This window comes from Ixodes scapularis, unplaced genomic scaffold (genome assembly GCF_016920785.2).
Source record: "Ixodes scapularis isolate PalLabHiFi unplaced genomic scaffold, ASM1692078v2 PGA_scaffold5__190_contigs__length_132052651, whole genome shotgun sequence".
In the NCBI taxonomy this organism is placed as follows: domain Eukaryota; kingdom Metazoa; phylum Arthropoda; class Arachnida; order Ixodida; family Ixodidae; genus Ixodes; species Ixodes scapularis.
In genome coordinates, this window is record NW_024609880.1 from 66,608,736 (window position 1) to 66,630,327 (window position 21,592).

The window sequence follows — 21,592 nt, forward strand, 5'->3', positions numbered from 1 at the left end:
CCGAATTACACTCAAAACTGTGTAACCATGCAATTAGTCAAAGTTGCCGGTAACTAGGAAGCTGAAAGAACACTGTTCCCAGGATTCCTTGAGCGCGGGCCAGGGAGCTTGGGGGATTTAGCAAATGGTCTACTGCAGCATATCAAATAAGCTTTTTACGAGTGAATTGTCCTTGAGTTCCAATTGTTGAACATCCTTTTATTGGGGACAAACTAAGAGCATAGCATGAATTTTTTCCTTGAAAACCCAAACCCCAGGTAAAAAGGAAAGGAGATTGTATCGTTTTCCTGTACTTTCCGAAATTGTACTTGAACCAGACCGCGACTTTGGAAGCAAAAAACTTCACTGCAAAGCGTCTTTTTTTTTTTTTTTCCCCCAATATTGGAATTAACCGACAAGGTGTCTTCTTAACTTCGCATCTCGGCTTTTAAAAGCCTCCGAGATGCGAAAGTCCCCTGCACATGGCTTTTCAAGGGAACAAGCTCCGACTAAGTGAATGAGATCAAGAAAATGTAGTTACACGTTGCATTCAACAGTTCACTTGGCACCAAAGTGTCTACAAAAAAAAAAAAAAAAAAGCCTAAAAATAATTGAGGAGGGAGGCAAATTTGTAGAACACAGGGGTGATTATCTAAGAATCCAATAGCATTTATCGTTGCACAAATGGGCAGGTGTTCGGTTCCCCACTAAATTTAGCGGGGAACCTGAATGGGTGCATAGGACCCATGATGTAAATTTTCCGCTAAATTTAGGGGGAACTTGAATTCGTCTGTAAGTCTTGCGAAGTCAATTTTCCCACATTTAGCAGGGAACCTGAATTGGTGCATAGGTCATGACGTCAATTTTCAAGTCAAATTTAGTGGGGAAACTGAACTGCTGCATAGGTCATGTGACATGAATTTGCCGCTAAATTTTGTGGGAAAACTGAATTGGTGCACAGGCCACCCGACATAAATTTTCGGCTAAATTTAGCCAGGAAACTGAATTGGCGCATAGGTCATGTGACTAAATTTTCCGCTAAATATAGGGGGAAAGCTGAATTTGTGGATAGGTCACCCGACGTAAATTTTTCACTAAATTTAGTGGGGAAAGCATTTGAGGCCAGAATATATATGGATGAAAATTTATTAACTGAAGAAGGCTATCGTCATGGGCGTCCACAGAGGGGTGCAAGGGGGGCAGTTGCCCGCCCCCCCCCCCCCCCCCCCTCCCTTGGAATTTCGAGGGGGGTGCAAGAGGGGGGAGCTGCACCCACACCAGTTAAAGGGTACTCCGGCATTTTTTAGCTACCCAAACTAACTACATTTTCTGAATACTATGGATCTACTGTTCCCAACATGCTATTTAGTATCGGAAATTGAAAATGGCTATTGAGAAAACGACAAGTATAAAAGCCCCCCCCCCCACCCCCGCCCAGAAAAAAAAAAAAGAAAAAGAAAAAAAAAAAAAAAGGAAGGGGGGGGGGGGGGGGGCAAGGAAGTTTTGATTTTGCCGCGAGACCGGCGAAACTTACTTCCGACGCGTTGTGCCTTTTTTCTGCGACACTGCGCTTCTGTAAAAATTTCCATGCGTTCTCAATGGCAAGCTTCATGGCTTACAGATGGTTTTAAAGAACTTCTTCGGCGAATGATGACGAACGAGTAGAAAATGTCTTCAGCACGCTGCCGCCAGCCTCCGCAACGCTCAAAAAACGCGATTTTTCGACATGCAAGATAACCGTACGGTGGCTTCACTCGCGGGAGCGGAAAGTGTGATTTCGCAATTGTCAGAGAGATCAGTGGTTTGTAGCCCCAAACCCAGGGTGCAGCTGTGAGAGCAGGTAGAGAGTAAAGTGGAAATGTGCTGAAAATAGCCAACATCGCCAACATTCCCCCCCCCCCCCCCCTCCCCCCCCGGGAGGGGGCGGGGGTGCTATAAGTGTGCACGCCCCAGGAAAAAGTTCTGCTAACGCCCATAACTATCGCATTAAAAAAAAAAAAAAAAAAAAAATCTGGTGTTGTTTCTTTTGTACCTTACTCTGAACTTGTTGATGTAGGAACATTTCTCCCAGGAACCTACAGGGTTGTCTTTGGGTCGTACTGTATGTATGTATAATACAGTAATCCTACCTTTTTAAATGCAGCGACATATCTCTGAACAGATTCACAGCACCTTCAACCAACCAAACAATTCAGTAGCCACAATGCAAGAATCACAGGATAAGCCTATGATTACTACAAGCTGAACACATGGCTTCCCAAAATATTAAAATAATAATCAAAGCAAATTGCTATAATCTTCTGATGGAGACCGAAGGAGCAGCCAAACTGCACTAATGAAAAACATACTGCAGATGTGTGCCCGTAGACTTTCAATTTGTTCAATTAAATAACACCATCAACCATCCAAGAACCTTCTAATGCCATCTTTTGAAGCCAGCAGCAATGTTCCATGTAAAAACAATACAAAAAACTAAAAAAAAAGGGAGAAAAAAACGAGAAGGTACAGCAAGAACATGAAGTCCGAAACATCTGACCACAGAATGTGGCAATGTTGACCACAATACTAGCTCCTCTCTTTGAATGTGTATTCTGCAGTATCTGCACGAGAAACACTGTAGAAGGCTTGAAACTGTATGACAAGCGAAATTCATTATAAAATACGTTGGTATTTTTTAGACTGGCAACCACCAGTATCAAATCTCAAGGTAGCTAACACCCCAAAATTCACCAGAGACCAAACGAAGCATGTGAATTGTTGTAGCATCACAAGGCACAGATAATACGACCGGGAGAGTGTTGAACCGAACAGCGTTGGAATGCATCAAGCACCACCGACAGACTGTAGAATGAGTCCAATGACAAAGGTGTGGATAACTTCAGGGTGCAGAGACCCCGATCAGGCATGGATGTGTCAAGGCAGCCTTTGCTGTGACGCGCCGGTCCGGCCCAAAGCGAAGCATTTGTCGTAAGAGGTCCAGGGTGAGGGCATCTAGTTGTGGCACCGCGTCCTTCAGGGCTTCATCAGAAATCCTCCCCCTTCCAAAGGAGCTCCGGGAAACAGCTGCCTCAGGAGGCCACTCATCTTCAGATGGCAGACCCAAGAGCTCTAAGATCCGAGCCAACTGCTCCCCTTCCGAGCGACCTCCAAACAGTGGCTTGCGTCGTGCCATCTCGGCCAGGATGCATCCGCAGCTCCAGAGGTCCACCGGAGGACCGTAGCTGGCCTGTAGAAGTACTTCCGGGGGCCGGTACCACAGCGTGACCACAACAGGGGTCAACGACATGTGACGCTCATACAACCGGGCCAGCCCGAAGTCGGCCAGCTTCAGCTGCCACTGCGCCGTCACCAGAACGTTCTGAGGCTTGAGGTCGCGATGCACAATGCGATGCGAATGCAGGAACTCCACTCCTGTAAGCAGCTGCTTGAGAAGCCACAGGAGCAAAGAGGGCTCCAGGCCAGGTTCAGGACATCTATCCAGGAAGCCGGCGAGGTCTTGGTCAATGTGCTCGAAGACCAGGAAGACGACGAGCTCGCGCTCCATCCTACAACCGTGGCAGATATCGAGGAGGCGCACAACGTTTGGGTGCTGAGCGGCATCCAGCTGGCGTAAGAAGCTGATCTCACGAAGCATGGCTGTTGGGATGCCTTCCTCACTGAGGGGTACGCGCACTTTCTTCAAGGCCACCATGCGTCCATCATTGTGACGGTCGCGTGCCTTGTACACTGTGCCGAATGCGCCCGTGCCAATGTGAGCCACTTCTTCGTATGGATTTTCGCTGGACACGTCGCCGAGCAGGAAGGACATGGCTTGGTCTGTTGTCGCCATTGTAATTCGGCAAAGACCAAATTTACTCTGCGTTGTCCCAAGCGAACCCAGTGAGGCAATGCAGCAGCTGCTGGCTGCTTCTGTCCACAAGTGGAGCAGACCTGAAAGTGCCAAGCATGAGCTAATGCTGTCATGCTAAATCAAGCTGCTACCACATCTGCACATACATTATTAAACTAAAAAACCCAACTGCAAATTTAAAAAAAAAAAAAAAAAGAGAGCCAGCACAAAATTGAAGAACATGCAACAAAACGCTTTCTGTGTGCCTGTACCTATATTAGTTTTTCACTGTTGTTCACAATATATTTTCTTATCAAAGTGACTATATTTAATAGCCCAGCAGTTAACAGTGGAAATGTCAGCTGTACAAGTGGGACGGCAACAAATAGTCTACAACTAAAAGGTGCTTAGATAATTAAAATGGGTAAAGCACATCTAAAAGTACTTAAAGCACAAAGTAAATGAGAGGTAATGTACTTAAAGTAAAGTAGTAAGTACACCAGGTGAAATGTACTTGAAGTACTATGTAATTACAAAGTAAAAATATTTTTCAACACACTCTTTCATGATGAAGAGCCTGCCATCAGCCCCGTAGCTTCTGCAAGCAATCTCCTCATGAAGGAGACTCCTCTATATTTTTAATCTGCTCACTTTTGCTGACCAAAGGAAAAGTAGCGAGAGTTTGAAACACTACGGGACAGCTGCCCCCAGTGCAAACGGAGCAGTGCGTCGCCTGCTCGCATCTTGAGTGAAAGTAGAATATCTCTCCCAGTATTTCTTCAGAGTTGACAAAGCACCATTTTGTGATACAAATTTAACAAGACTAAATTTAGGGAATATATACTTTGAAGTCGGGAGTTCTCGGAAAGTACCAGAAAAAGTACTTCAAGTAAAGTTCAATTTCATGCCCAGAGAATGTACTTCAAGTAAAGTACAAGTTTTCTAAACTTACTTGGAGTAGTACTTTAAGTACAATGCACTTAAAGTACTTCCCAACACTGGATAATTGATGGATCTCAGACACTACTGAATTACTTCAGTGGCATCCAATACAGCCAGAAAATTTCCTAAGCAGTTGATACATGTGCCACAGATTCCCCTTCGGTGTTTTCCCTCTATTTCATTTTACAATGGACTGCAGCAGACCACTACAAGCCATCTCTGCCTATCCAGCACTGTTAATGCATCAGGAGGCTATGCACCCTTATGAACAATAAATAGCACGAAAAACAGAGAAGGATATGAACACATCGACGGGACTAGCACTCGTCTGTGATGGCTTGGGAACTTTTAAATAAGCATATAAAAGCGGTAACAGGGAAATGGCCATGGTTGGGCCTCAGAGGCAGGTTGGAAGTGATCTCGCTAGCGATGTGGCTTCTGTTACATCCCCCTTCTTTTGTTTGTTTTGAAGATAAATTCAAACTGGTGCTTTCACTAGCCTTCCCGTTCTTGTGATGGTTCTTGCACCATCCCATTTGTTGATCAAGAGTCCGTCTCACTGCGGCTTGTCCCACTGGCTGGTGGACGGTCGATTTCTTTTTAGCATGTAGGGTGTGGCTGTGTGACAGGGGGTACTCCAGCCTGTCTTCCAAGTTTGCTTTGGTAGGTCTAATGAAAGATGTATTTCTTCTGGGGTTGCTCCCTGGTGCCTTGGCAATAAAAGACTTTGGGTAAGGCATATTTCCCACGGTAGTTCCTGGGATCCATTTTCGGTGACTGTTGAAGACTCCAACTTTGGATCCTTCCTTCGTCTCTGGAGTGGGTGCTGCGCGAGCGTCTGCATACACCTTTTGCTTCCCACGCAGTGCTTCCAGCTTTTCTTTTGCAATGTTAATAATTTCAAACTTCAGGAGCTTTGCACTGACAGGCAGTGTTGTCATGGTTCGATAACTAAAGAGCCTTTGTGTGGGTGAACCGAGCTCTTCGTTTTTGGCACATTGTGCATGTTTAGTAATGCCTTGTGTACATCTGCTCCGTCTCTCTCACATCTCTTTATGATATTCTTGGCCACTTGCACCACCCTTTCGGCTAGCCCATTCGGTTGTGGTATCTTGGACTCAATGTTTGGTGTTCAAATCCCCATTCCTTCTTGAACTCTCGGAATTCCTTTGCTCACAAGCAAAGTTCACCGTCCAACTCGAGTAGCCTTGGAACACCATGTATTGCGGACTAGCACCTCAGTGTTTTGACGACATCTGCTGATGTTCCACTTGTTGCATTTTGAAGTCGATGTAGCCCGAGTAGCTCTCCACTATCACCAGACTAGTCTCTCTCGCATGGTCGAAGAAATCCACTGCGACTATTACAGACGGGAGACTGGGTACTTCATTTTGTAGCACTGGCTCCTTCGGTGCCCTTCTGGCTTGCCTGGCATGTTGTGCAGCATTCAACAAACTCCTTGATCTGCTGTGACATTCCAGGCCTGTAAACTGTTTCTTCAGCTCTCTTGATGCAACTTCGAATTCCAATATTTTCCGCGTGTATCTGTTGGAACAGCCGTTTCTTCCAGGATTTAGGAATGATTATGTAGTTGCCCTTGAAGAGATATACTCGTAGATGGCAAGTTTGTCCCAGAATGGCCAAAAGAACTTCATTGCTTCTGACAGTCCACTTGTTTTTTCTGGTCAGCCCATGAGGGATGCTTCTAAAAATTGTAGTAGTTGTGGATTTTGTTATAGGTGTCTCATTAACTCCTCCAGGGTTGTTGTGGCCATAGGGATAATGGCCAACGCTTCTATGTCTTGCGTTGCTGACTCTGCTGTTTCTTCTGGCTTGCAGTCTTTGCTCAAGAGGTCTCCAATGATCAGATCCTTGCCTTTTCTAAAGACAATCTTTGGTACGTAGTGCTGCACATCAAGCAGCAGCCCTTGGAGGCATGCTGGAGCTTTTCCCAGTGGCTTTTGGCTTATTGTTTCCAGAGGTTTGTGGCCCATTCCTACTATCAGAGGTCGTCCACATATGCACTGATGAAACATTTTAGTCATACCCGATTGCCAATATCTTTTTCTCTATCTGCAGATAGTTTTGTTGCGTAGAAGTCAGTGCTGCCGAGGCATACGCCACTGGTTTTCCATTCTGTATGAGCACCGTATCTAGCGCCGTTGAGCTTGCGTCAACCGAGACTGTCATGTCTCCATCCAAGTCATAGCAAGCCAGTGTTGGAGGCCTTTTTAAAGCTTCTTTGATTTCCTTCAGAGCGGAGCTCTGCCCATAGCCAGTCAACATCTTGTTTAGAAAGTTTTCTTAGTGTTGTAGTTTTTTCGGCCAAGTTTACAACATATTTTTGCAGGTATTGTGGCATTTCTTGGCAATCTCTACAGTTCTGCCTTGTTCTTTGGCTCACCAATTCTTTTAATGGCATTCACCTTTTCGTCGTCAATTCTGTCCTTGAGTGAGCATGTGACCAAGGAACTTCACCGTGGTTTTGCCGAACACACACTTTTCTCTGTTCAGCTTTGCTCCTGCTTCATGGAGTACCTTTAGAGCTGCGTCCCACTAGAGCGACAGACAGCAACAAACGACAGCGAGCGACAGACGACACCGACAGACCCTGTTTGTCGGAGTCCGCCGTCCCACCTGGCGGACACGACGCAGAACACGGGGGCAAGGATACTTGTTTTCTAGTGGGACTGAAGTTGTCAACAAAGCACTTCAAAATACACAGACAAACAGAGTCTGGCGACACAATCTTCGTGTTTTGCTCTTTGTTCATAAAACGCGCCGACAAACACGGTGAAAGTGGAGACGATCACTTTATTTCTTGATTAAAGCTTCCACTTCTCTTCATTTGCCGTTGGCAATTTTCTGTAAACAGTCGTGACAATCAACACCAAACTTTTTCCGGACTAGAAATACCCGAATCGTTCCTTTTTTGGGCCGTTCGAGGCATTCTAGGTGAGCGCCACAGAGTTTCACGCTGATTTTGAGGATGCTTATAACTTCATATTCGAATGATCGAGGGCAAGCGCTCTTTGGTGGACAATACAGCATCCCGATTGTCACAGAACGTGATGAAAAGTCTCTCGTCTGCCGGAATGGCTTGTTGCGGAACGTCGTGTCCTACTTCACGGTGAGCGGTCTTACTTTGGTCAGTCCTCGCACATGGGCGTAGACTTCGGCGTCTTGAAGCACCACCTCACGCACCAAGTTTTCGCGAGCAAAACCAGCCACAGCAAATTCCCTTTCGCAACATGACCGCCTGGCGCCAGCCAGCAAGCCGCTCCCGCGACCCTATACGTGCAATCGAGGGACCAGAACAACGGGGCCCGGAACGAGGAGTGTCCGCCAAGTGCTTCTCGTTCCGGGAGGAAGGGTAGAAGGGTGGGAAGGGAGGAAACAGAAAGCATAAACGGGCAAGGAGGATAAGTTTGTCTCCGAGAGATGTTTCTCAGTGGGACTGTTTGCTGCGCTTCAAGTCTAACGACAGACAAGAACTCGTCCGTTGTCGATCATTTGTCGGCGATTCTCAGTCGTTGCAGTGGGACAGCATCGGCGACACGGAACTTTGTGAAGTCGTCGGACAAAAACCGGTGTTTGTCGCTCTAGTGGGACGAGGCTATTAGAACAGCTTCTCTGTTTTTCTAGCTCTTCGCTGGTCTTGCCGTAAACCAAGATGTCGTCCATGGAGTTCACCACGTTTGGAAGGCCTTCAAGAAGCTGGCTTAAGACCTATTGAAACATTTCTAGTGCTGTAGCCATTCCAAATGGCACACTTGTGAAGCAGCATCTTCCCCAGGAGTGTTAAACGGGAAGTGGCTTTGTCTCTCGTCCGAGACTTTCAGTTGCCATAACCCCTTTTCAAGTCCAGTGGCTTCAAATGAGTTTATCCTTGGATCTAGGTGACTACTTCGACGGTTCTGAGAGGATACTGTCTTCTTAGCAACACCTTGTTGAGTTTGACAGGGTCCAGACAAATTTGGAGTTTTCCATGTTGTTTCACTACCACCATTATTTGACTGCTGAACGGTGTTGCTTCCATGTCTTTCTTTACGATTCCTCTTCTTTTGATGCTATCGAGCTCTTCCTTTACTTCATCCATCAAGCAAATGGTGGCTTGTTTTCCAGCTTTTGTGCTCCACCTTCCTCGATGTCAGCTTCGCAAACAGAGTCTTTGACGCAGCCTATCCCCTGAAATGTGCCGTCGTCAGCTCTCGGTGTTTCAATCAAGCGTACATGCTTCACCAAATTGACTTTCACAAGCCTAGCCTGTGGAGTTTCACTCCACGGGCTAGGTTCTTAGTAGTGCGTGACCACCCGATCTAAAGGGAAGAGCCACATATGATGTATAGTGTCTGATTTGTTACTGGCTGCTGTTTCCGATTCCTGGGGTGTGGGCCGACAGACGCACTAGTGTACGGGCTTCCGCCTTTCTGTTTCACCTCGCACGCCCCCTAGGATAGTACTCAAACTTTGGAGATAAAGATTATGATTATGATTATCAATCCTCACCAACGGTGCCAATGCCTGCCTCAGGGTGTTTGTAAAAGAGGAGCCACATCAGATCAAGTGAGTTCTCTTAATTTCAGCGTGAGCACATGCGAAGGCCACGCGAAGCTAGGAGACTTTCCTAAAAGAGGGAATACAAGGTCAGCTGTGTCGAAGCAAAGCGTGAATGCTTTCCAATCACTGAGCTAACGACGTCACTTCTTCAGATGCTGTAGCAAAAAGCTGCAGGTTTTTTTTTTATGTCAATAGTTATAAGTAGATATAATTTTTGTTTAAATAGGAAGGTACAGCTTGCTTGAGAGTCAGAGGCTAGGAAAATTAAAACTGGGCGGATGAATTCTCTCTGTATCTCTCCAACGTAACTTTGGAGTTACAGTCAATGAACTGTGCTTCACTCCTGCGTGGTGTGAACAAAAAAAGATCGCTATTTCCCTTTGTGGCCCTAAAATTACACCCTATTTGCGGGAGCCAACCGCTACCCGATAGGAACGACCGTCAATATATAGGTTCGTCTTCGTTCTGAAAAAATGATGGGTGCTCGGCGTCCGCGCACCTTGAGCGCCGATCAAAGCTATGCCCGCGCGCTGTATGCTTCCACTGAAATGCCACCGAAAGTTGTTTCCGAGCGAAGGGGCGTCAATCGCGTTCCCCAACTCCAGAAAGAAGACGACGACGAAGAAGAAAATCGTGCCAGCGATTTGTTGCGCGTCGGCACCTCAACGGAAATCTGTTATCATGCGGTGCAAGCATCATCGGCAAGCTCGTCGTGTCGGGGACTACCCGGAAAATTCAACCTAAGATGACGAGAAAAAACCAGTGTGAGTTACCCCTTCTTAATTACAGGGCGCAACCTTGTTTTTTAAGAAGCAACATTGTTCAGAAATAACGGCTCGATGAGCACGCACCGGCAAATGGCCGTGGTACGACGCGTAACCGACAGGGGATGAGCACGGAGATCGCTTGACAAAGAAAAAAAAAATGTGGTGCGGCTAAATCCCAAGTTGATTCGCGACGCTTTTGAACCCTCTAGCAGCCTGGTAAAATGGTAATGACTGTAACAACCTACTCACCCCCGACCTCACGTTTTCATTGTTCGGGATTCGCTCAACCGGACGAAAAGCACGCGACAAGGTTAAAAAACAAACAAAAGTTCAACGCGATGTTGATTGGTGTTCCCGCCTTGTGCGAGTCCTGGGCGCCTTACAGGGGTCCATAGGTCCATATCACATGAGCGAATGACGTTTTAGCGAACAGCGACATTTGAGCGAATCAATGTTTCAGCGAATAACGATTTGCTTGAAATTTTTCTAAACTAACCAACAAACATTGCTAAAATAGTATCCCAAATATTAGGTCAAAATATTGTTTTTTCGCGAAGTTATTGAATTTACAGTTTTCATCTTCACCATGTTTTTCAAACTGAAAGTCTCTACTGGCAACAACAACAAAGTGACGTCAGTGGAAGGCAGGGGTTAACTTTTTGGACTACAGAAGTTGTTCCCAGCGGATTTGAAGCACTTTCTTGGTGTCAAATGAGTGCTTTGGAAGCTCGCTCCCGTATCCGCGCTTCAGCACGGAACAAATGATTGGCATATACTATTTTTAGACTACTTGCTCGACTGGCAAGCCTGCCTGCCAGACGTCACGGCACTGAAAAGTGCGCGAATATTTGAATATTGGTTTTTGCACCATTTTCATTTGCCGATTTCACAATACCTATTATGAATTTCGCGATGATAAATAGCATACCGGAAAGGCTAAAGGCCGGGGAGTCAGAAAATATAGTTAGTTGAGGTAGCTCAAAAAATCGGTGGAGTACCCCTTTAAGCGCGAAACACATGTACGACGAAACCTTCCGATCCGATTCGGAATGACCTTGGGGGGAGAGGGTTTTTGTAGCATCGGAGAGCGTTGAAAACCCTCGCCTCCGACCTCGTCGTACGTGTGTTTCGCGCTTACGCCGCTGCGCGGCGAGTCTGTGGCCGGCGGTGGCTGCTCATTACAAAAATGTGAACCCATTTGGCACACCCGAAAACGTCGCTTCGCGGCGTCCGACTATTCGCTAAAGTGTCATTCGGTGAAACGTGGGCGTTCGCTAAAACGTCATTCGATCAAGTGAGTGACTCCCCTCGCGGGTCGCGGTACACACAAATATCGTGAGGATGTACTACGTCCCCGTTTTACCAGTTTCACTTTCCTGGGAAATTACGACACGGCGAAGGCTTATGCAGTTTGCAGACGTTACTGAGCAAATCACTTTGATTCACTCTCCCTTCAGCTTGTACAAAGCCTTTCTCCTCTGCGCCACTCCTGTCGACTTTCCAAGATAAAAAAATAAATAAATAAATAAATAAAACCAAATACATTCACACTGGCAATTCAAAGGAAAGTGAACTGGAAAAGCACGAGCAAAATAGTGGCAGAGGTGAACGATAACACCATCTCCCTCCAGGACTACGCTGCTTCATGCCTTTGGACCACGACACAATCGCAGTGAGCGCCTTCATTCTCGCAACAGTGTGCATAGTGCTGCACAGATCCCTGCGCAAGATGGTGATCCTGTGCATCATATTTCCTCTCCTGCCCATGCTAACCCTGGTTGCCATCAACAGCATGAGGCCCAGCGTCGAACTACTCACCACTTTATCCGTAATTGCCTTCGTGAGCTTCTTGCGTCGCAAAGTGTTCTACAACTGAAACACCGGCCCAATGGCAAAGGAAAAAAAAATGTTGCCGTTTTATTATGTATTTACACAATGGCGGCAGGCTTTGCTTTGTTGGGAAACCAAGCACGACCAAAAACAATAACTCGCTTGGTACGGGCGAAAATAAAAGTCAATGCCACACAGGAGGCTCTGCCACTTCTCTCGCTGTACAGACGACGAATAACGTAAACAAGGGCTAGTGTCACACGGGTGTCTTCAAATCTGTACAACCAGGGCATTCCCACGCGGGGACAGAATGGGAAGTCGACAAAGGATGAAACGCGACTCTTCCGAGACGTGCCGAGAGAAACAACATATCCGTACAAACACGCCCACCCGGGCCCACTGAAATCAAGGGCAGTGAAGGTAAGTTAAAACTATTGCAACAATGTTGCACCAAAAACTTGACTGTAAACATTCAAAACACATATCTGCCGGCGACAAAGGGAATCGTATCCACAAGGTAACGTGTACAAATGCCCCCATAAAAGCAGCTAGTTTATCTGCATTTGGTCGATGAACATGCACAATAGAGTTGTGGATGTACCGGTCAGTTCGTAACAGTCGATATGTGTGTACTGTACAAAATATACATTAGACACCCCGGGGAGAGAAAATTCAAACGTGACAAGCCCGTACGTCGACAAACTGGCTGTGATCCCGCGTCCCACAACTGGTGCCTCAACAAAATAAATGCCACGTCGGAGAAACATAAATACAATTTAGAGTAACGCTGTTGTCTAACAATTTACATTAAAACAATTCTTGCCCTGTCCCTTGTGTCACCTCTGGGGCCGGTAATGTCCGCACTGACGACCGCCTTCGGCTTCGGCTAGACGATGTTGCTTCATCTCGAGCTGCTGCACTCTGTGCTGGCCTTAAAACTTAAAATGCCCGCCGCCGGTCGATGCTACTAACAGAGATATTGATGGTGAAGGAAACCAAACATGCAGGAAGCTCCCAGCTTCCCAAATGCTCCGAGCAGTTTAGAAACTGCAGCTGACGTTCGTGAACACATCGTAGTCGGGTCAAGCACCGTCCTCGGAAGAACGAACGCGATGGCACCCGTCCTTTCTCGCAGCGCCAACTGCAGTACACAAAGTCCGACTCAGAGATGGTTCCCCTGACGGGAAGATCTGACATGCTGCTTCTGGTTGGCCTTGGTAGTCACTTTAGACCGGTGGCGTGTCGGTATGACGTCGGCGCTACGGCGGCACGTCGGCGCAACGTCGGCAGTGGTATGGTGGTGCGTCGGCGTGGAACCGGCGGTGCATCCAGCGGCGTTTTCAGCAACTGTAGTGAGGGCATCTGGACTGTGGACGCTGGCCGCTCCATCCACAGAGCCAGCCCGCCATCACCTCTTGCCCTGGCTGGGACCGCAACCAGATCGCTCGGGGGGGGACAATGAAGACGGTGCCGCCGTGGCTGCTAACCCGCCGCCGCCACCTCTGTGGTGGCTACCGTCTCTCAGGGGCTTTCCCAGGAACGGACGCTGTAAACAGAAATGCTTCCTTCAGATGGTTCCCCAATGAACATGACAGAAAGTGCATCTGCAGAAACAGGAGAAGTGCCTCGCAAAAGCTTCCCCTCGAGGCATTTCAAACATAGACAACAGACAAAAAAAGTTTCAATGATTGCCACCCAGCCTTAAAATGAGCGGTACATTTGCTGTATGGCATAACTAGGCTCAAACAACTATGTTGTGAACACTTTCAGAGAATGATCCTGTGGCCAAATTAATTGGATTGTGCTTGCCTGCGAAGGGGCTGTACAACACACAAACATGATGTGCCGTGCTATTGGAAAAAAAAAGATCCAACAGCAGCTAAGCTGATAACTAAGTCCACGGGGACAACATAAATCATTTGTCCACATTTCTGATGCAGCGCTTGGCTGACGCAGCTGAACGCTGTGCCAGCATTCGACTGGAGCTCACGTTCGATTTGTGAAGCACCAATAGACCATTCCGGAAATATGCAGTGCCTCCCATCATCTTTTTCATGCGCTACGGCAATCCAAAGTAAGATGCGTGAAGGAGCACCTAGAAACAGGAGAGCTATGTGCTTCCTTAGCATTTTGGGATTTCAGAACACAAAGAAAGCATAACGAAATAGGGCTGCATAAACTTCATGATCTGTTTGCTCTTTTTTTGTGTGTGTGTGTGTTCTGACTTTGTAATGGTAAAAGAGAATTCTCCGTGCAGCGCAGTGCAACGAGGAGTTGACAAGAGGCCCTGTAAGATTTTCCAGAAAGGTCTGTGAACCCAAGTCCCAGTTACACATCGTTACAGCACTTGAGCCCAATCTGTGCCTTGAACCCAATCGAGGAAGATGATGTAAAGAATCCAGTATACAGGTCTTGTGTCGGCTAAATGCCAAACTCTGTGGAAACTAAGCTGGACAAAGTGTCTCCAAATACCGTATGAGCCAATACTGGCAACTCCAGTGGACCGCGGGCGAAGAGTGATCGCAGTGCCCCTGGCAAGCTCGGAGTCTCCGCTAGCAGACAAATTCTCCACAACGTATTGGTTTTGCCTATCTCCGTGCGAGGTGACCAATGAAAAAAAAATGGCACGGGTACTCGCCGCTTTGAATGCTAAAAAATAAGTGCCACTTCATGAGTGAAGGACATTTGCTTCGCGTGGGGAAGATGTTACAGCCTTTAGGGTGCAATTTTGGGGCTCTCCTGAAGAAAACACTCTCTTATGTAAGCCAGGCAAAATACAAATGTACCTTTGCACTGTTCTTTTGAAAAAGGGCAATGTACGAAAATTTCAGAACATAGCTAATTTTCAATTTTACTGTTCTTATCAATCAGTTTGTTTTGTTGTTGCAATTCCCACTTCTCATGAATGTTTTGCTTATAACAGTTTCGTTGAATAGGCGAGCTGGCTAATCCCATTAAGATTGTCTCTGGATGAAGAAGCAGAAGGCAATTTCGAACCATGTATATTACTGTGATGTCAGTATACACTCCGTGCGAAGCAACTGGCGCGCCGCCGCGCGGCCGGTACCGGAGGTAGGCAGTGAGAACCCCAGAGAAAACGAAACCAAAACCACGCCGCGTACATTCGTACGCATTAAAGTCGGAGCGGTGCGGTTGCGCTGGGTTTACAGCATGAAGTGCTGTCTGTGCAGTTGCGCTGGGTTCACAGCATGAAGTGCTTCAATAGTTATGCGTCATATCTCGTGGAGACAAAGTTTCACAGTTTTTCACCACGCCGATGTTTTGTGTGACAGCGACAACGATGGAGCCGTGCCCTACGACGTGAGAAATTTGGTCTCCCGATCATGTCTGCCACTGTGTCGGCACGGCTGACATATTCTACACTGCCGCTTTGCGCTCTGCGTTTGTTTTTGTACCAGTAACGCCTACATGTGTCAGCGCCGATGGGACGAACCCACACTCGCAGGTATGCAGTGCCAATTTCGTTGGAGGAATGTCCTCCAAAGAAGTTTCGTCCCCATCGTAAGTGTCGATGACATTTCCGGACAAGTATGGCACGCAATCTGTACTTCATAAAGAAAGATTCGAAAGGTAAAAAAAGTGGCAAATATAAATCTAAAGAAAACAACAATGAAACTCGGAACCACTGGAGAATCGACGTCTGAGTATTGAAGTTTATGTGGCGTGCTTTCTTTCTTGACCAGCCTCCTTTTGGATGTGGAAACGCTGAGACCACGAGTTCTGTAGACAACATTTTTTTTCTTGGCTTTAGAGCCACCTATCGCAAAGTGGTTCGAACTGGAAGTACTGTCCACTGGTTCCTTCCTACCTGTAAAGTGTGCACCTCCCACGATGAGTGGTATTATCTGACAGCCTTTGACGGTCAAAGCCAGTTCCCATTTAGTTACACCGCCCAAACTAAATTTTTACCTGGTTTCGCTATGCCAACTCTTTTTGTAATAATAAGTGTTGTGCCAAGTGACGGTCATGTCAAAGTACCTGTGCGCCGAAAATCAGCACCTCGCACAACAGGTTATTACACAACAGCTGATCGCAAAAAGCCCTTGGCGGCCAAACCGTGTGTTGGCTGACAACTTTGTTTTCTCGGGTTAGGAACCACCTTTCGTAAAGTTGTTTCAATTGGAAGTACAGTCCACTAGTCCCTTCCTACCTCTAAAGTCTCCACCTCCCCCGGCCAGTGGTACTCTCTTGACAGCCTTTTCATGATCAAAACCGGTTCCCATTGAGTTATGCCGCCCAAACCAAATTTTCACCTGGTTTCCCTATGCCACCTTTTTTTGTATAATAAGTGCTGTGTCATGTTACTGTCAAGTCCACGCACCAGTGTGCCCAAATCTGCACTTTGCACAGCCCGCAATAACACAACATTTTGGGTCCAATATTGGATATCCCGTACAGCTTTATTTCTTTATTCGTTAGAAACATAACTTTCACACCTGGTGTCTTAAAGAAACTTGGCTCTCTTCGTGCACAAACTTAGTGAACCTCTCACTCGCCTCCAAATATCATCGTTCCAGCAGTCCTAGGTTTACAGCGACGAGCGAAATAAATTTCCCACTTAGAGCAATTAAGGTGGCGGCCGTCTTGTTTTTCGGAAAATTACTCCAACTCCTTTTTCGGCCGCAACTAGAGAAATTACCCCTAATCACGACTCAAGTTCAATATATAAGAAGTGGAGAACAGCTATATGCCCTTCTGCCCCAGCACTCATGCAACGTCACCCTCAACTTATCGGCTCAAAAAGCAAAAGTTTCTTCCGTGCGCGCTTCCGCCGCCACAGCTTGGCATGCAAAAAGGCGCCGCAGGCTGCTGAACGCGCCTCACAGTCGAACGCCAGCTCCTCCGCTAGCAGCGCTGCGCGCATTTTTCAAAGCGCCCCCTATAGTTCCCGCACAGAGTGTATACTCTGGAAGAAGTCAAGTGTGTACATGCAAATTTGACGCTATTACTGAAATGAATGAAAACAGAGTTACAAAAAGCAGACTTCTCACGCGTGAAAAAAGAAAAAGAGGCACATCGTAGCGCAAATAAATGGGATTTCAGTCCATTATATACGGTGCGCAAATGGAGCTTTTGTAGAAACATTGGTTCGAGAGTAAATAGTTCCAGTACCCTCTCTCTCTCTTCCTTCTGGCCGAGTAGAGAGGAAAGATGGTTTCTTTGTGTCAACTTCGGGGCAGAAGATAACCCACGATGGGGACAAAGGTGAGTTTGGGAGAGCCGTACCTGGACCACAACGGCTCAATAGGTGAACAGTATGTGGCCGATTTCTTCGGTGTCCAACGGGTGGGAAAGGCCTTGTGCACGCATTGTTTTCTAGCCACTTAGTCTTGAACCCAGTCGCGTGTCTAGGTGGCAGCAAATGTATTCATTAAAAGGTGGATTCCGATTGTTAGCGCCTAACATCTTCTGCGTCTTCTACAATGAAGGCCGGCACCCGTTGGACTGTCTTGCAACCTCTTACATTTTCAGTCTACTTTCTTTTTTTTGTTTGAGGTGACGCTACATTGCTACATTCTTTCTTTTTCTTGCTTTTTTATTTTTATTTTTTGTTTGACACTTGAATAACAGCATATTTTGCTTTGCCTTGTTTGGTTTAGTTTTTGCTCCCTCAGTGATGTGATTGGCCTAAGCCATTTTGGAGCACCTTTTGGAGCAGCCAAAACAGTGTTTTGGAACAGCAAATGTGACCTTTGGAGCAGCCAAGACAGTGTTTTGGAGCAGCAGAAGTGGCTTTTGGAGCAGCCAAAACAGTGTTTCGGAGGAGAAAAAGTGACTTTTGGAGGAGATATTGTTAGAAAAATAAATAGTTGTTTTAAGTGCTGGACAAACGAAGGACACTTTGTGTTGTGTTGTGATGCATGTGATGTGTTGGGGCGGAATTCGCTGCTTGTGTTTTTGCTGCTGTAGACGTTGCCAAGCAACTAAAAAAAAAAAAAAAAAAAAACTTTTTATTTTTTACTGGTTTCCGACGTGGCAGATTTTTATAAAAAGTAGGCAAACGTAAAACAATGAATTGCAAGTGTCCCGGCTGGTGCCTCTCGTGCAATCATGTTCACATGCTTGTGAGGGCAACTTCGGCAGGTTTGCAGTTACACGTGCTTCGTCGCGTGAGCGGAGACAACGGCAGTTCGACCGAAACCGAAACCATGCCACTCCGCTCCGTCGCCAACTGGTTCCCAAAATAGTATACAAAATGTAACTGTCCAGCATACGACAATAAACAGTCCAGCGGCACGTGCTTGCCAGGCCGGCAGGCGAGGTACAGGCTAAACACACAGAAAAAAAGAACCTGAGCGTATCGATGCAAGACACTGCGAATCAGGGTCAAAAAGTTCCTGGAGCGCTTTGTGCAACGACTGAACTCGAGACAAACAAGCGCGGTGTGCGGGTTCAGCGTGCAGACCATTGCCTTCTTTGCTTTTGCTCACTTCTCGTCATCGACTTTCTTTCGCGGCAGATTTTCCACGTACCGGGGTCCCTCTCGAAAGAAAGTCCACCGAGAGAAACCTAGGCAATCAAAACTTCGCCAAGCAGTCATTGAGTTAAAGAGGGTTTTTTATAGCAGCGTATGATTTAAACAAGAGGAGGAATGTCGATGCGTTTCAGTTTAGAAAGCGCCACATCTGCAGCGACGTGGAGACGGCAACACACAACATCGCGCGACCACGGCGACTGCGGTCGCGCGAGCGGTTCAGCTCACGAAGTAACTCTCGCCGCGCAAAAACGTGGTATTGTTTCGCAGCATGACGGCATGTCTGGAACCCGGCACACTAACTAACGTCGGAGCGTTCGCACATGCCCGCGTCTATCGCTAAAAAATAAAAAAAAAAAAAAAAAAAAAGACACGAGACGACGAGAGCGCGAAACGCGAACGGCGGAAAAAATTATGCAAGACCGAATAGACGATTGATGCAGGGTACTTTGTGTCGGGCGGTGTCTTGTGCCACCTAGCTCACGTATGCACGTATGTAAACGGGGCTCGCAAAGCTTGAGGACATCGGGGAGCCTATACTTTTCCATTGCATTGTCAGCTTCTGTAGGCTCCGAGCCCGCTAGAGGCGCCACTGTTGCGTTTGCCGCCCCTCCCATGGGTTTCCAGAGGAGTTTCCAGTATTGGCAAAGCTATATCGTATTTGGCATCTCTATAGACCTTTTTCAGAAGGGCGCCACCATCTTGAATTGTCGTCACTTCCAGTATGGGCGAAAACATTGTTTTCCGCCGCAGCGCCAATAGAAGACCTTTAGAATACAAGTGTAACCGTCACGCGTTCTCGTTTTGCCTCCCATCATCTTTTTTTTACCATTTACAGGTTGAAACATTTTGTTATATTTTCGTCGCCCATACCGGATATGCCTATTAGGTGGCTGGGGACGAGAGTACACAAAAAAGGTCTGTACTCCGACCTTCTTGCCTACAGGCTGTCATAAAATCAGGGTTAGGTTGCATACATCCAAACATAAGGTGCAACAGTGTCAGTTCTCCGACGACTGGGCGACCGGAGCACAATCCGACAAGTGTCGCCATCAACTGTGAATGTCCAGCACAATCTACGATGCTTGCCTGCGAAGGGGTGGCTGGCGACGGACCGGTCCTGTTGTGACTGAGATCCCCGAAAGTCAGTCCAATGGTTCGGCCAGTGCCTTCCATCTGGTCTGTACTGCTCTGTGTCATTGCTCCGAGCGGCAGTGACGTGGGAACCTGCAATGACTGTCGGACAGAGAACCAATTTGGAAGTTTATTAGCCGGGTCCCCCAAACACTAAAATAACCACCTCCAAGTTTCTTTTAATATGAAAGAACCTTACAATTCACTCGGTTTCGAAACGAACACCTCCGATTTACCCCAGAATTGCCGAGAGCAGAGCGTGATTCGTCCCCTACGACAAGTCACGCCTGACCGCAACACATCTTTGCACAAAGATGCATTGTTGGACTGTATTTTATTTCATACTCAGCATACAACGCTGTCAAAAAGTTGCTGGCTGTCTTCATTTAGCGTTCAATCTGCACGCGCTCTTTGTGTAAATGAATGACCCATGCACTCGCTCCCATAGCTTTGACAGCGTTGTACACCAAGTATGAAACCAACTTTAGGTTGGCTCACCCTCCAACACACAGGTCAACACACCGATCTCACGAAGCGTTCGGTGCATGAGTGACGCCGCCATAACTTTAGTTCACAGGAGGCAGACGGGCGTGCTTCCGAGGGCTTGTGCCATCTCGTACTCCACACACGCAGAGCTCCAGCGAGGTTGTTGCACGTGCAGAAAGATTAAAGTTCCCTCGATGCATTGCGGCTGCGCTAGCGTAGACAAACTGGCTGGTGAGATCGGTCTATTTTCAGAAGTTTGGAAGGAAGTAGTCTCGTTCAGTGGCTAGTTTAAAACAGTCAACATCACACACACAACTCGCTTCTCACTTTTGCTTTTTGTTTTGTTTTGTATTATGTCTGGCAACAGATGAACACTTAAAACGGCAAACACGACTTCATAAGTGGCGTCGGGCTGCAGAGCAGCACTTTGCTCCTTGAAGTATCTAAAGCTCAAGCTCCGACCTAAGACAGCGGAAATGAAACACATTGGAAGAACCGATTGGGATCGACTGGCAAACAACATGGCAAAGGGTCACCCACCTGTGAAGCATGCCCCTCTGGAGTCTGGCAGGACCCCAGGGCAAATTGGGACAGCCCCTGTGAAGTGGGCAGCGCCCCGGGGAAGCACACTGTGCCCATGGGACCTCCAGGAAGCTGTGGCCGTGCAAAGAAAGAAACTCACCGATTTGCTCTTTGTGGCCATTTAGATGACTGAGAAGCTAGCCAGTATTTGTGCAGGTGCTAAAGCTGTGTTAAAAGTTTAACTTCTTTGCAAAGTGAGCTACAGTAGAGCCCCATCCCGCAACTTGTTCGGCCTGCATCAATTATTGAAAAAAAAAAAAAAAATATTTGGAGATTGAATAACTCAAAAAAGTTTAATAAAATTTAGCGTGCCTGTGAAACTAGGCTGGCTGCAATGACAACTAAAATTCATAATCAGTCCCCCTAACCCAAAAAAGAAATTTGAGCAGCACAAAAATTGCAAAAAGTTGTGGGGTCGAAAAGAGCATTGGACTTCCAAGGTCGAAATGAGCGTCGGACTCGCTTAAATGATCTCAGGCGCCAAAATGGGTTCAATGGTAGCTACCGACAGAAATCCAAGGCTAAGCACACGCATCTAGAAAGCCTGATCAAACTAAGTTGCTTCCGCCATGAGCTACAACATAATATCCCCATACAAGTCAACCTACTTCCATCCAAAGAGTACGTTCACCACATCAGTGTCACTAACATAGTGAAACCTGATGTCCCAGAGTCACCACCCCAGTGTACTGCCAATAAATCTCCATTCTCATTAGCGGGGCAATTCTATTGCCTCTCTGTCAGTATATCCGACCACAGTGCAAAAACACACTCCGTAGAAGGCAGTATTTTCAACAAGCCACAACAAGCACCGCGCTTGACAAATGGTTACCCAATGGAAGGGTGTCGAACAAAACTGGCACATAAATACACTCGTTCAGGCTAGCTTAAACATTCAAGTTTCAGTGTCTTTGAGTGCATTCCGTTTTCTCATAACCGCTTACAGGAGAGCACGCTAACACCACATATCGGGTAGCCCTGGAGCAC

General features: G+C 46.9%; 2 protein-coding genes across 6 annotated transcripts in view; both read right to left on the bottom strand.

Annotated features, from left to right (window-relative positions):
* Positions 1-607: 607 nt before the first annotated feature.
* On the bottom strand, positions 608-10,409 carry LOC8028278 (cyclin-dependent kinase 6). The gene is made up of 2 exons (XM_002410751.4): positions 10,327-10,409; positions 608-3,909 (listed from the first exon to the last, which is right to left on the bottom strand). Exon 2 carries the CDS (start codon positions 3,806-3,808, stop codon positions 2,858-2,860), a length of 951 nt encoding a protein of 316 aa, XP_002410796.2. The 5' UTR covers positions 3,809-3,909; positions 10,327-10,409; the 3' UTR covers positions 608-2,857.
* A 1,557-nt stretch (positions 10,410-11,966) lies between these two features.
* Positions 11,967-21,592, bottom strand: part of LOC8028282 (protein AF-10) — a 53,130-nt gene continuing 43,504 nt past the window's right edge. For all 5 annotated transcript variants that reach the window (XM_029985443.3, XM_029985442.4, XM_029985441.4 and 2 more), the window contains 3 exons: positions 20,564-20,677; positions 19,493-19,639; positions 11,967-13,453 (listed from right to left, as the gene is read on the bottom strand). In XM_029985443.3, the coding sequence (XP_029841303.2) occupies positions 13,316-13,453; positions 19,493-19,639; positions 20,564-20,677 (399 nt within the window). In that variant the 3' untranslated portion in view covers positions 11,967-13,315. The remainder of the gene's footprint in view (positions 13,454-19,492; positions 19,640-20,563; positions 20,678-21,592) is intronic.

What these genes read in the sequence shown, in the direction of transcription:
- LOC8028278 (XM_002410751.4), bottom strand. Translation starts at nt 3,808, where the DNA reads ATGGCGACAACAGACCAAGCCATGTCCTTCCTGCTCGGCGACGTGTCC.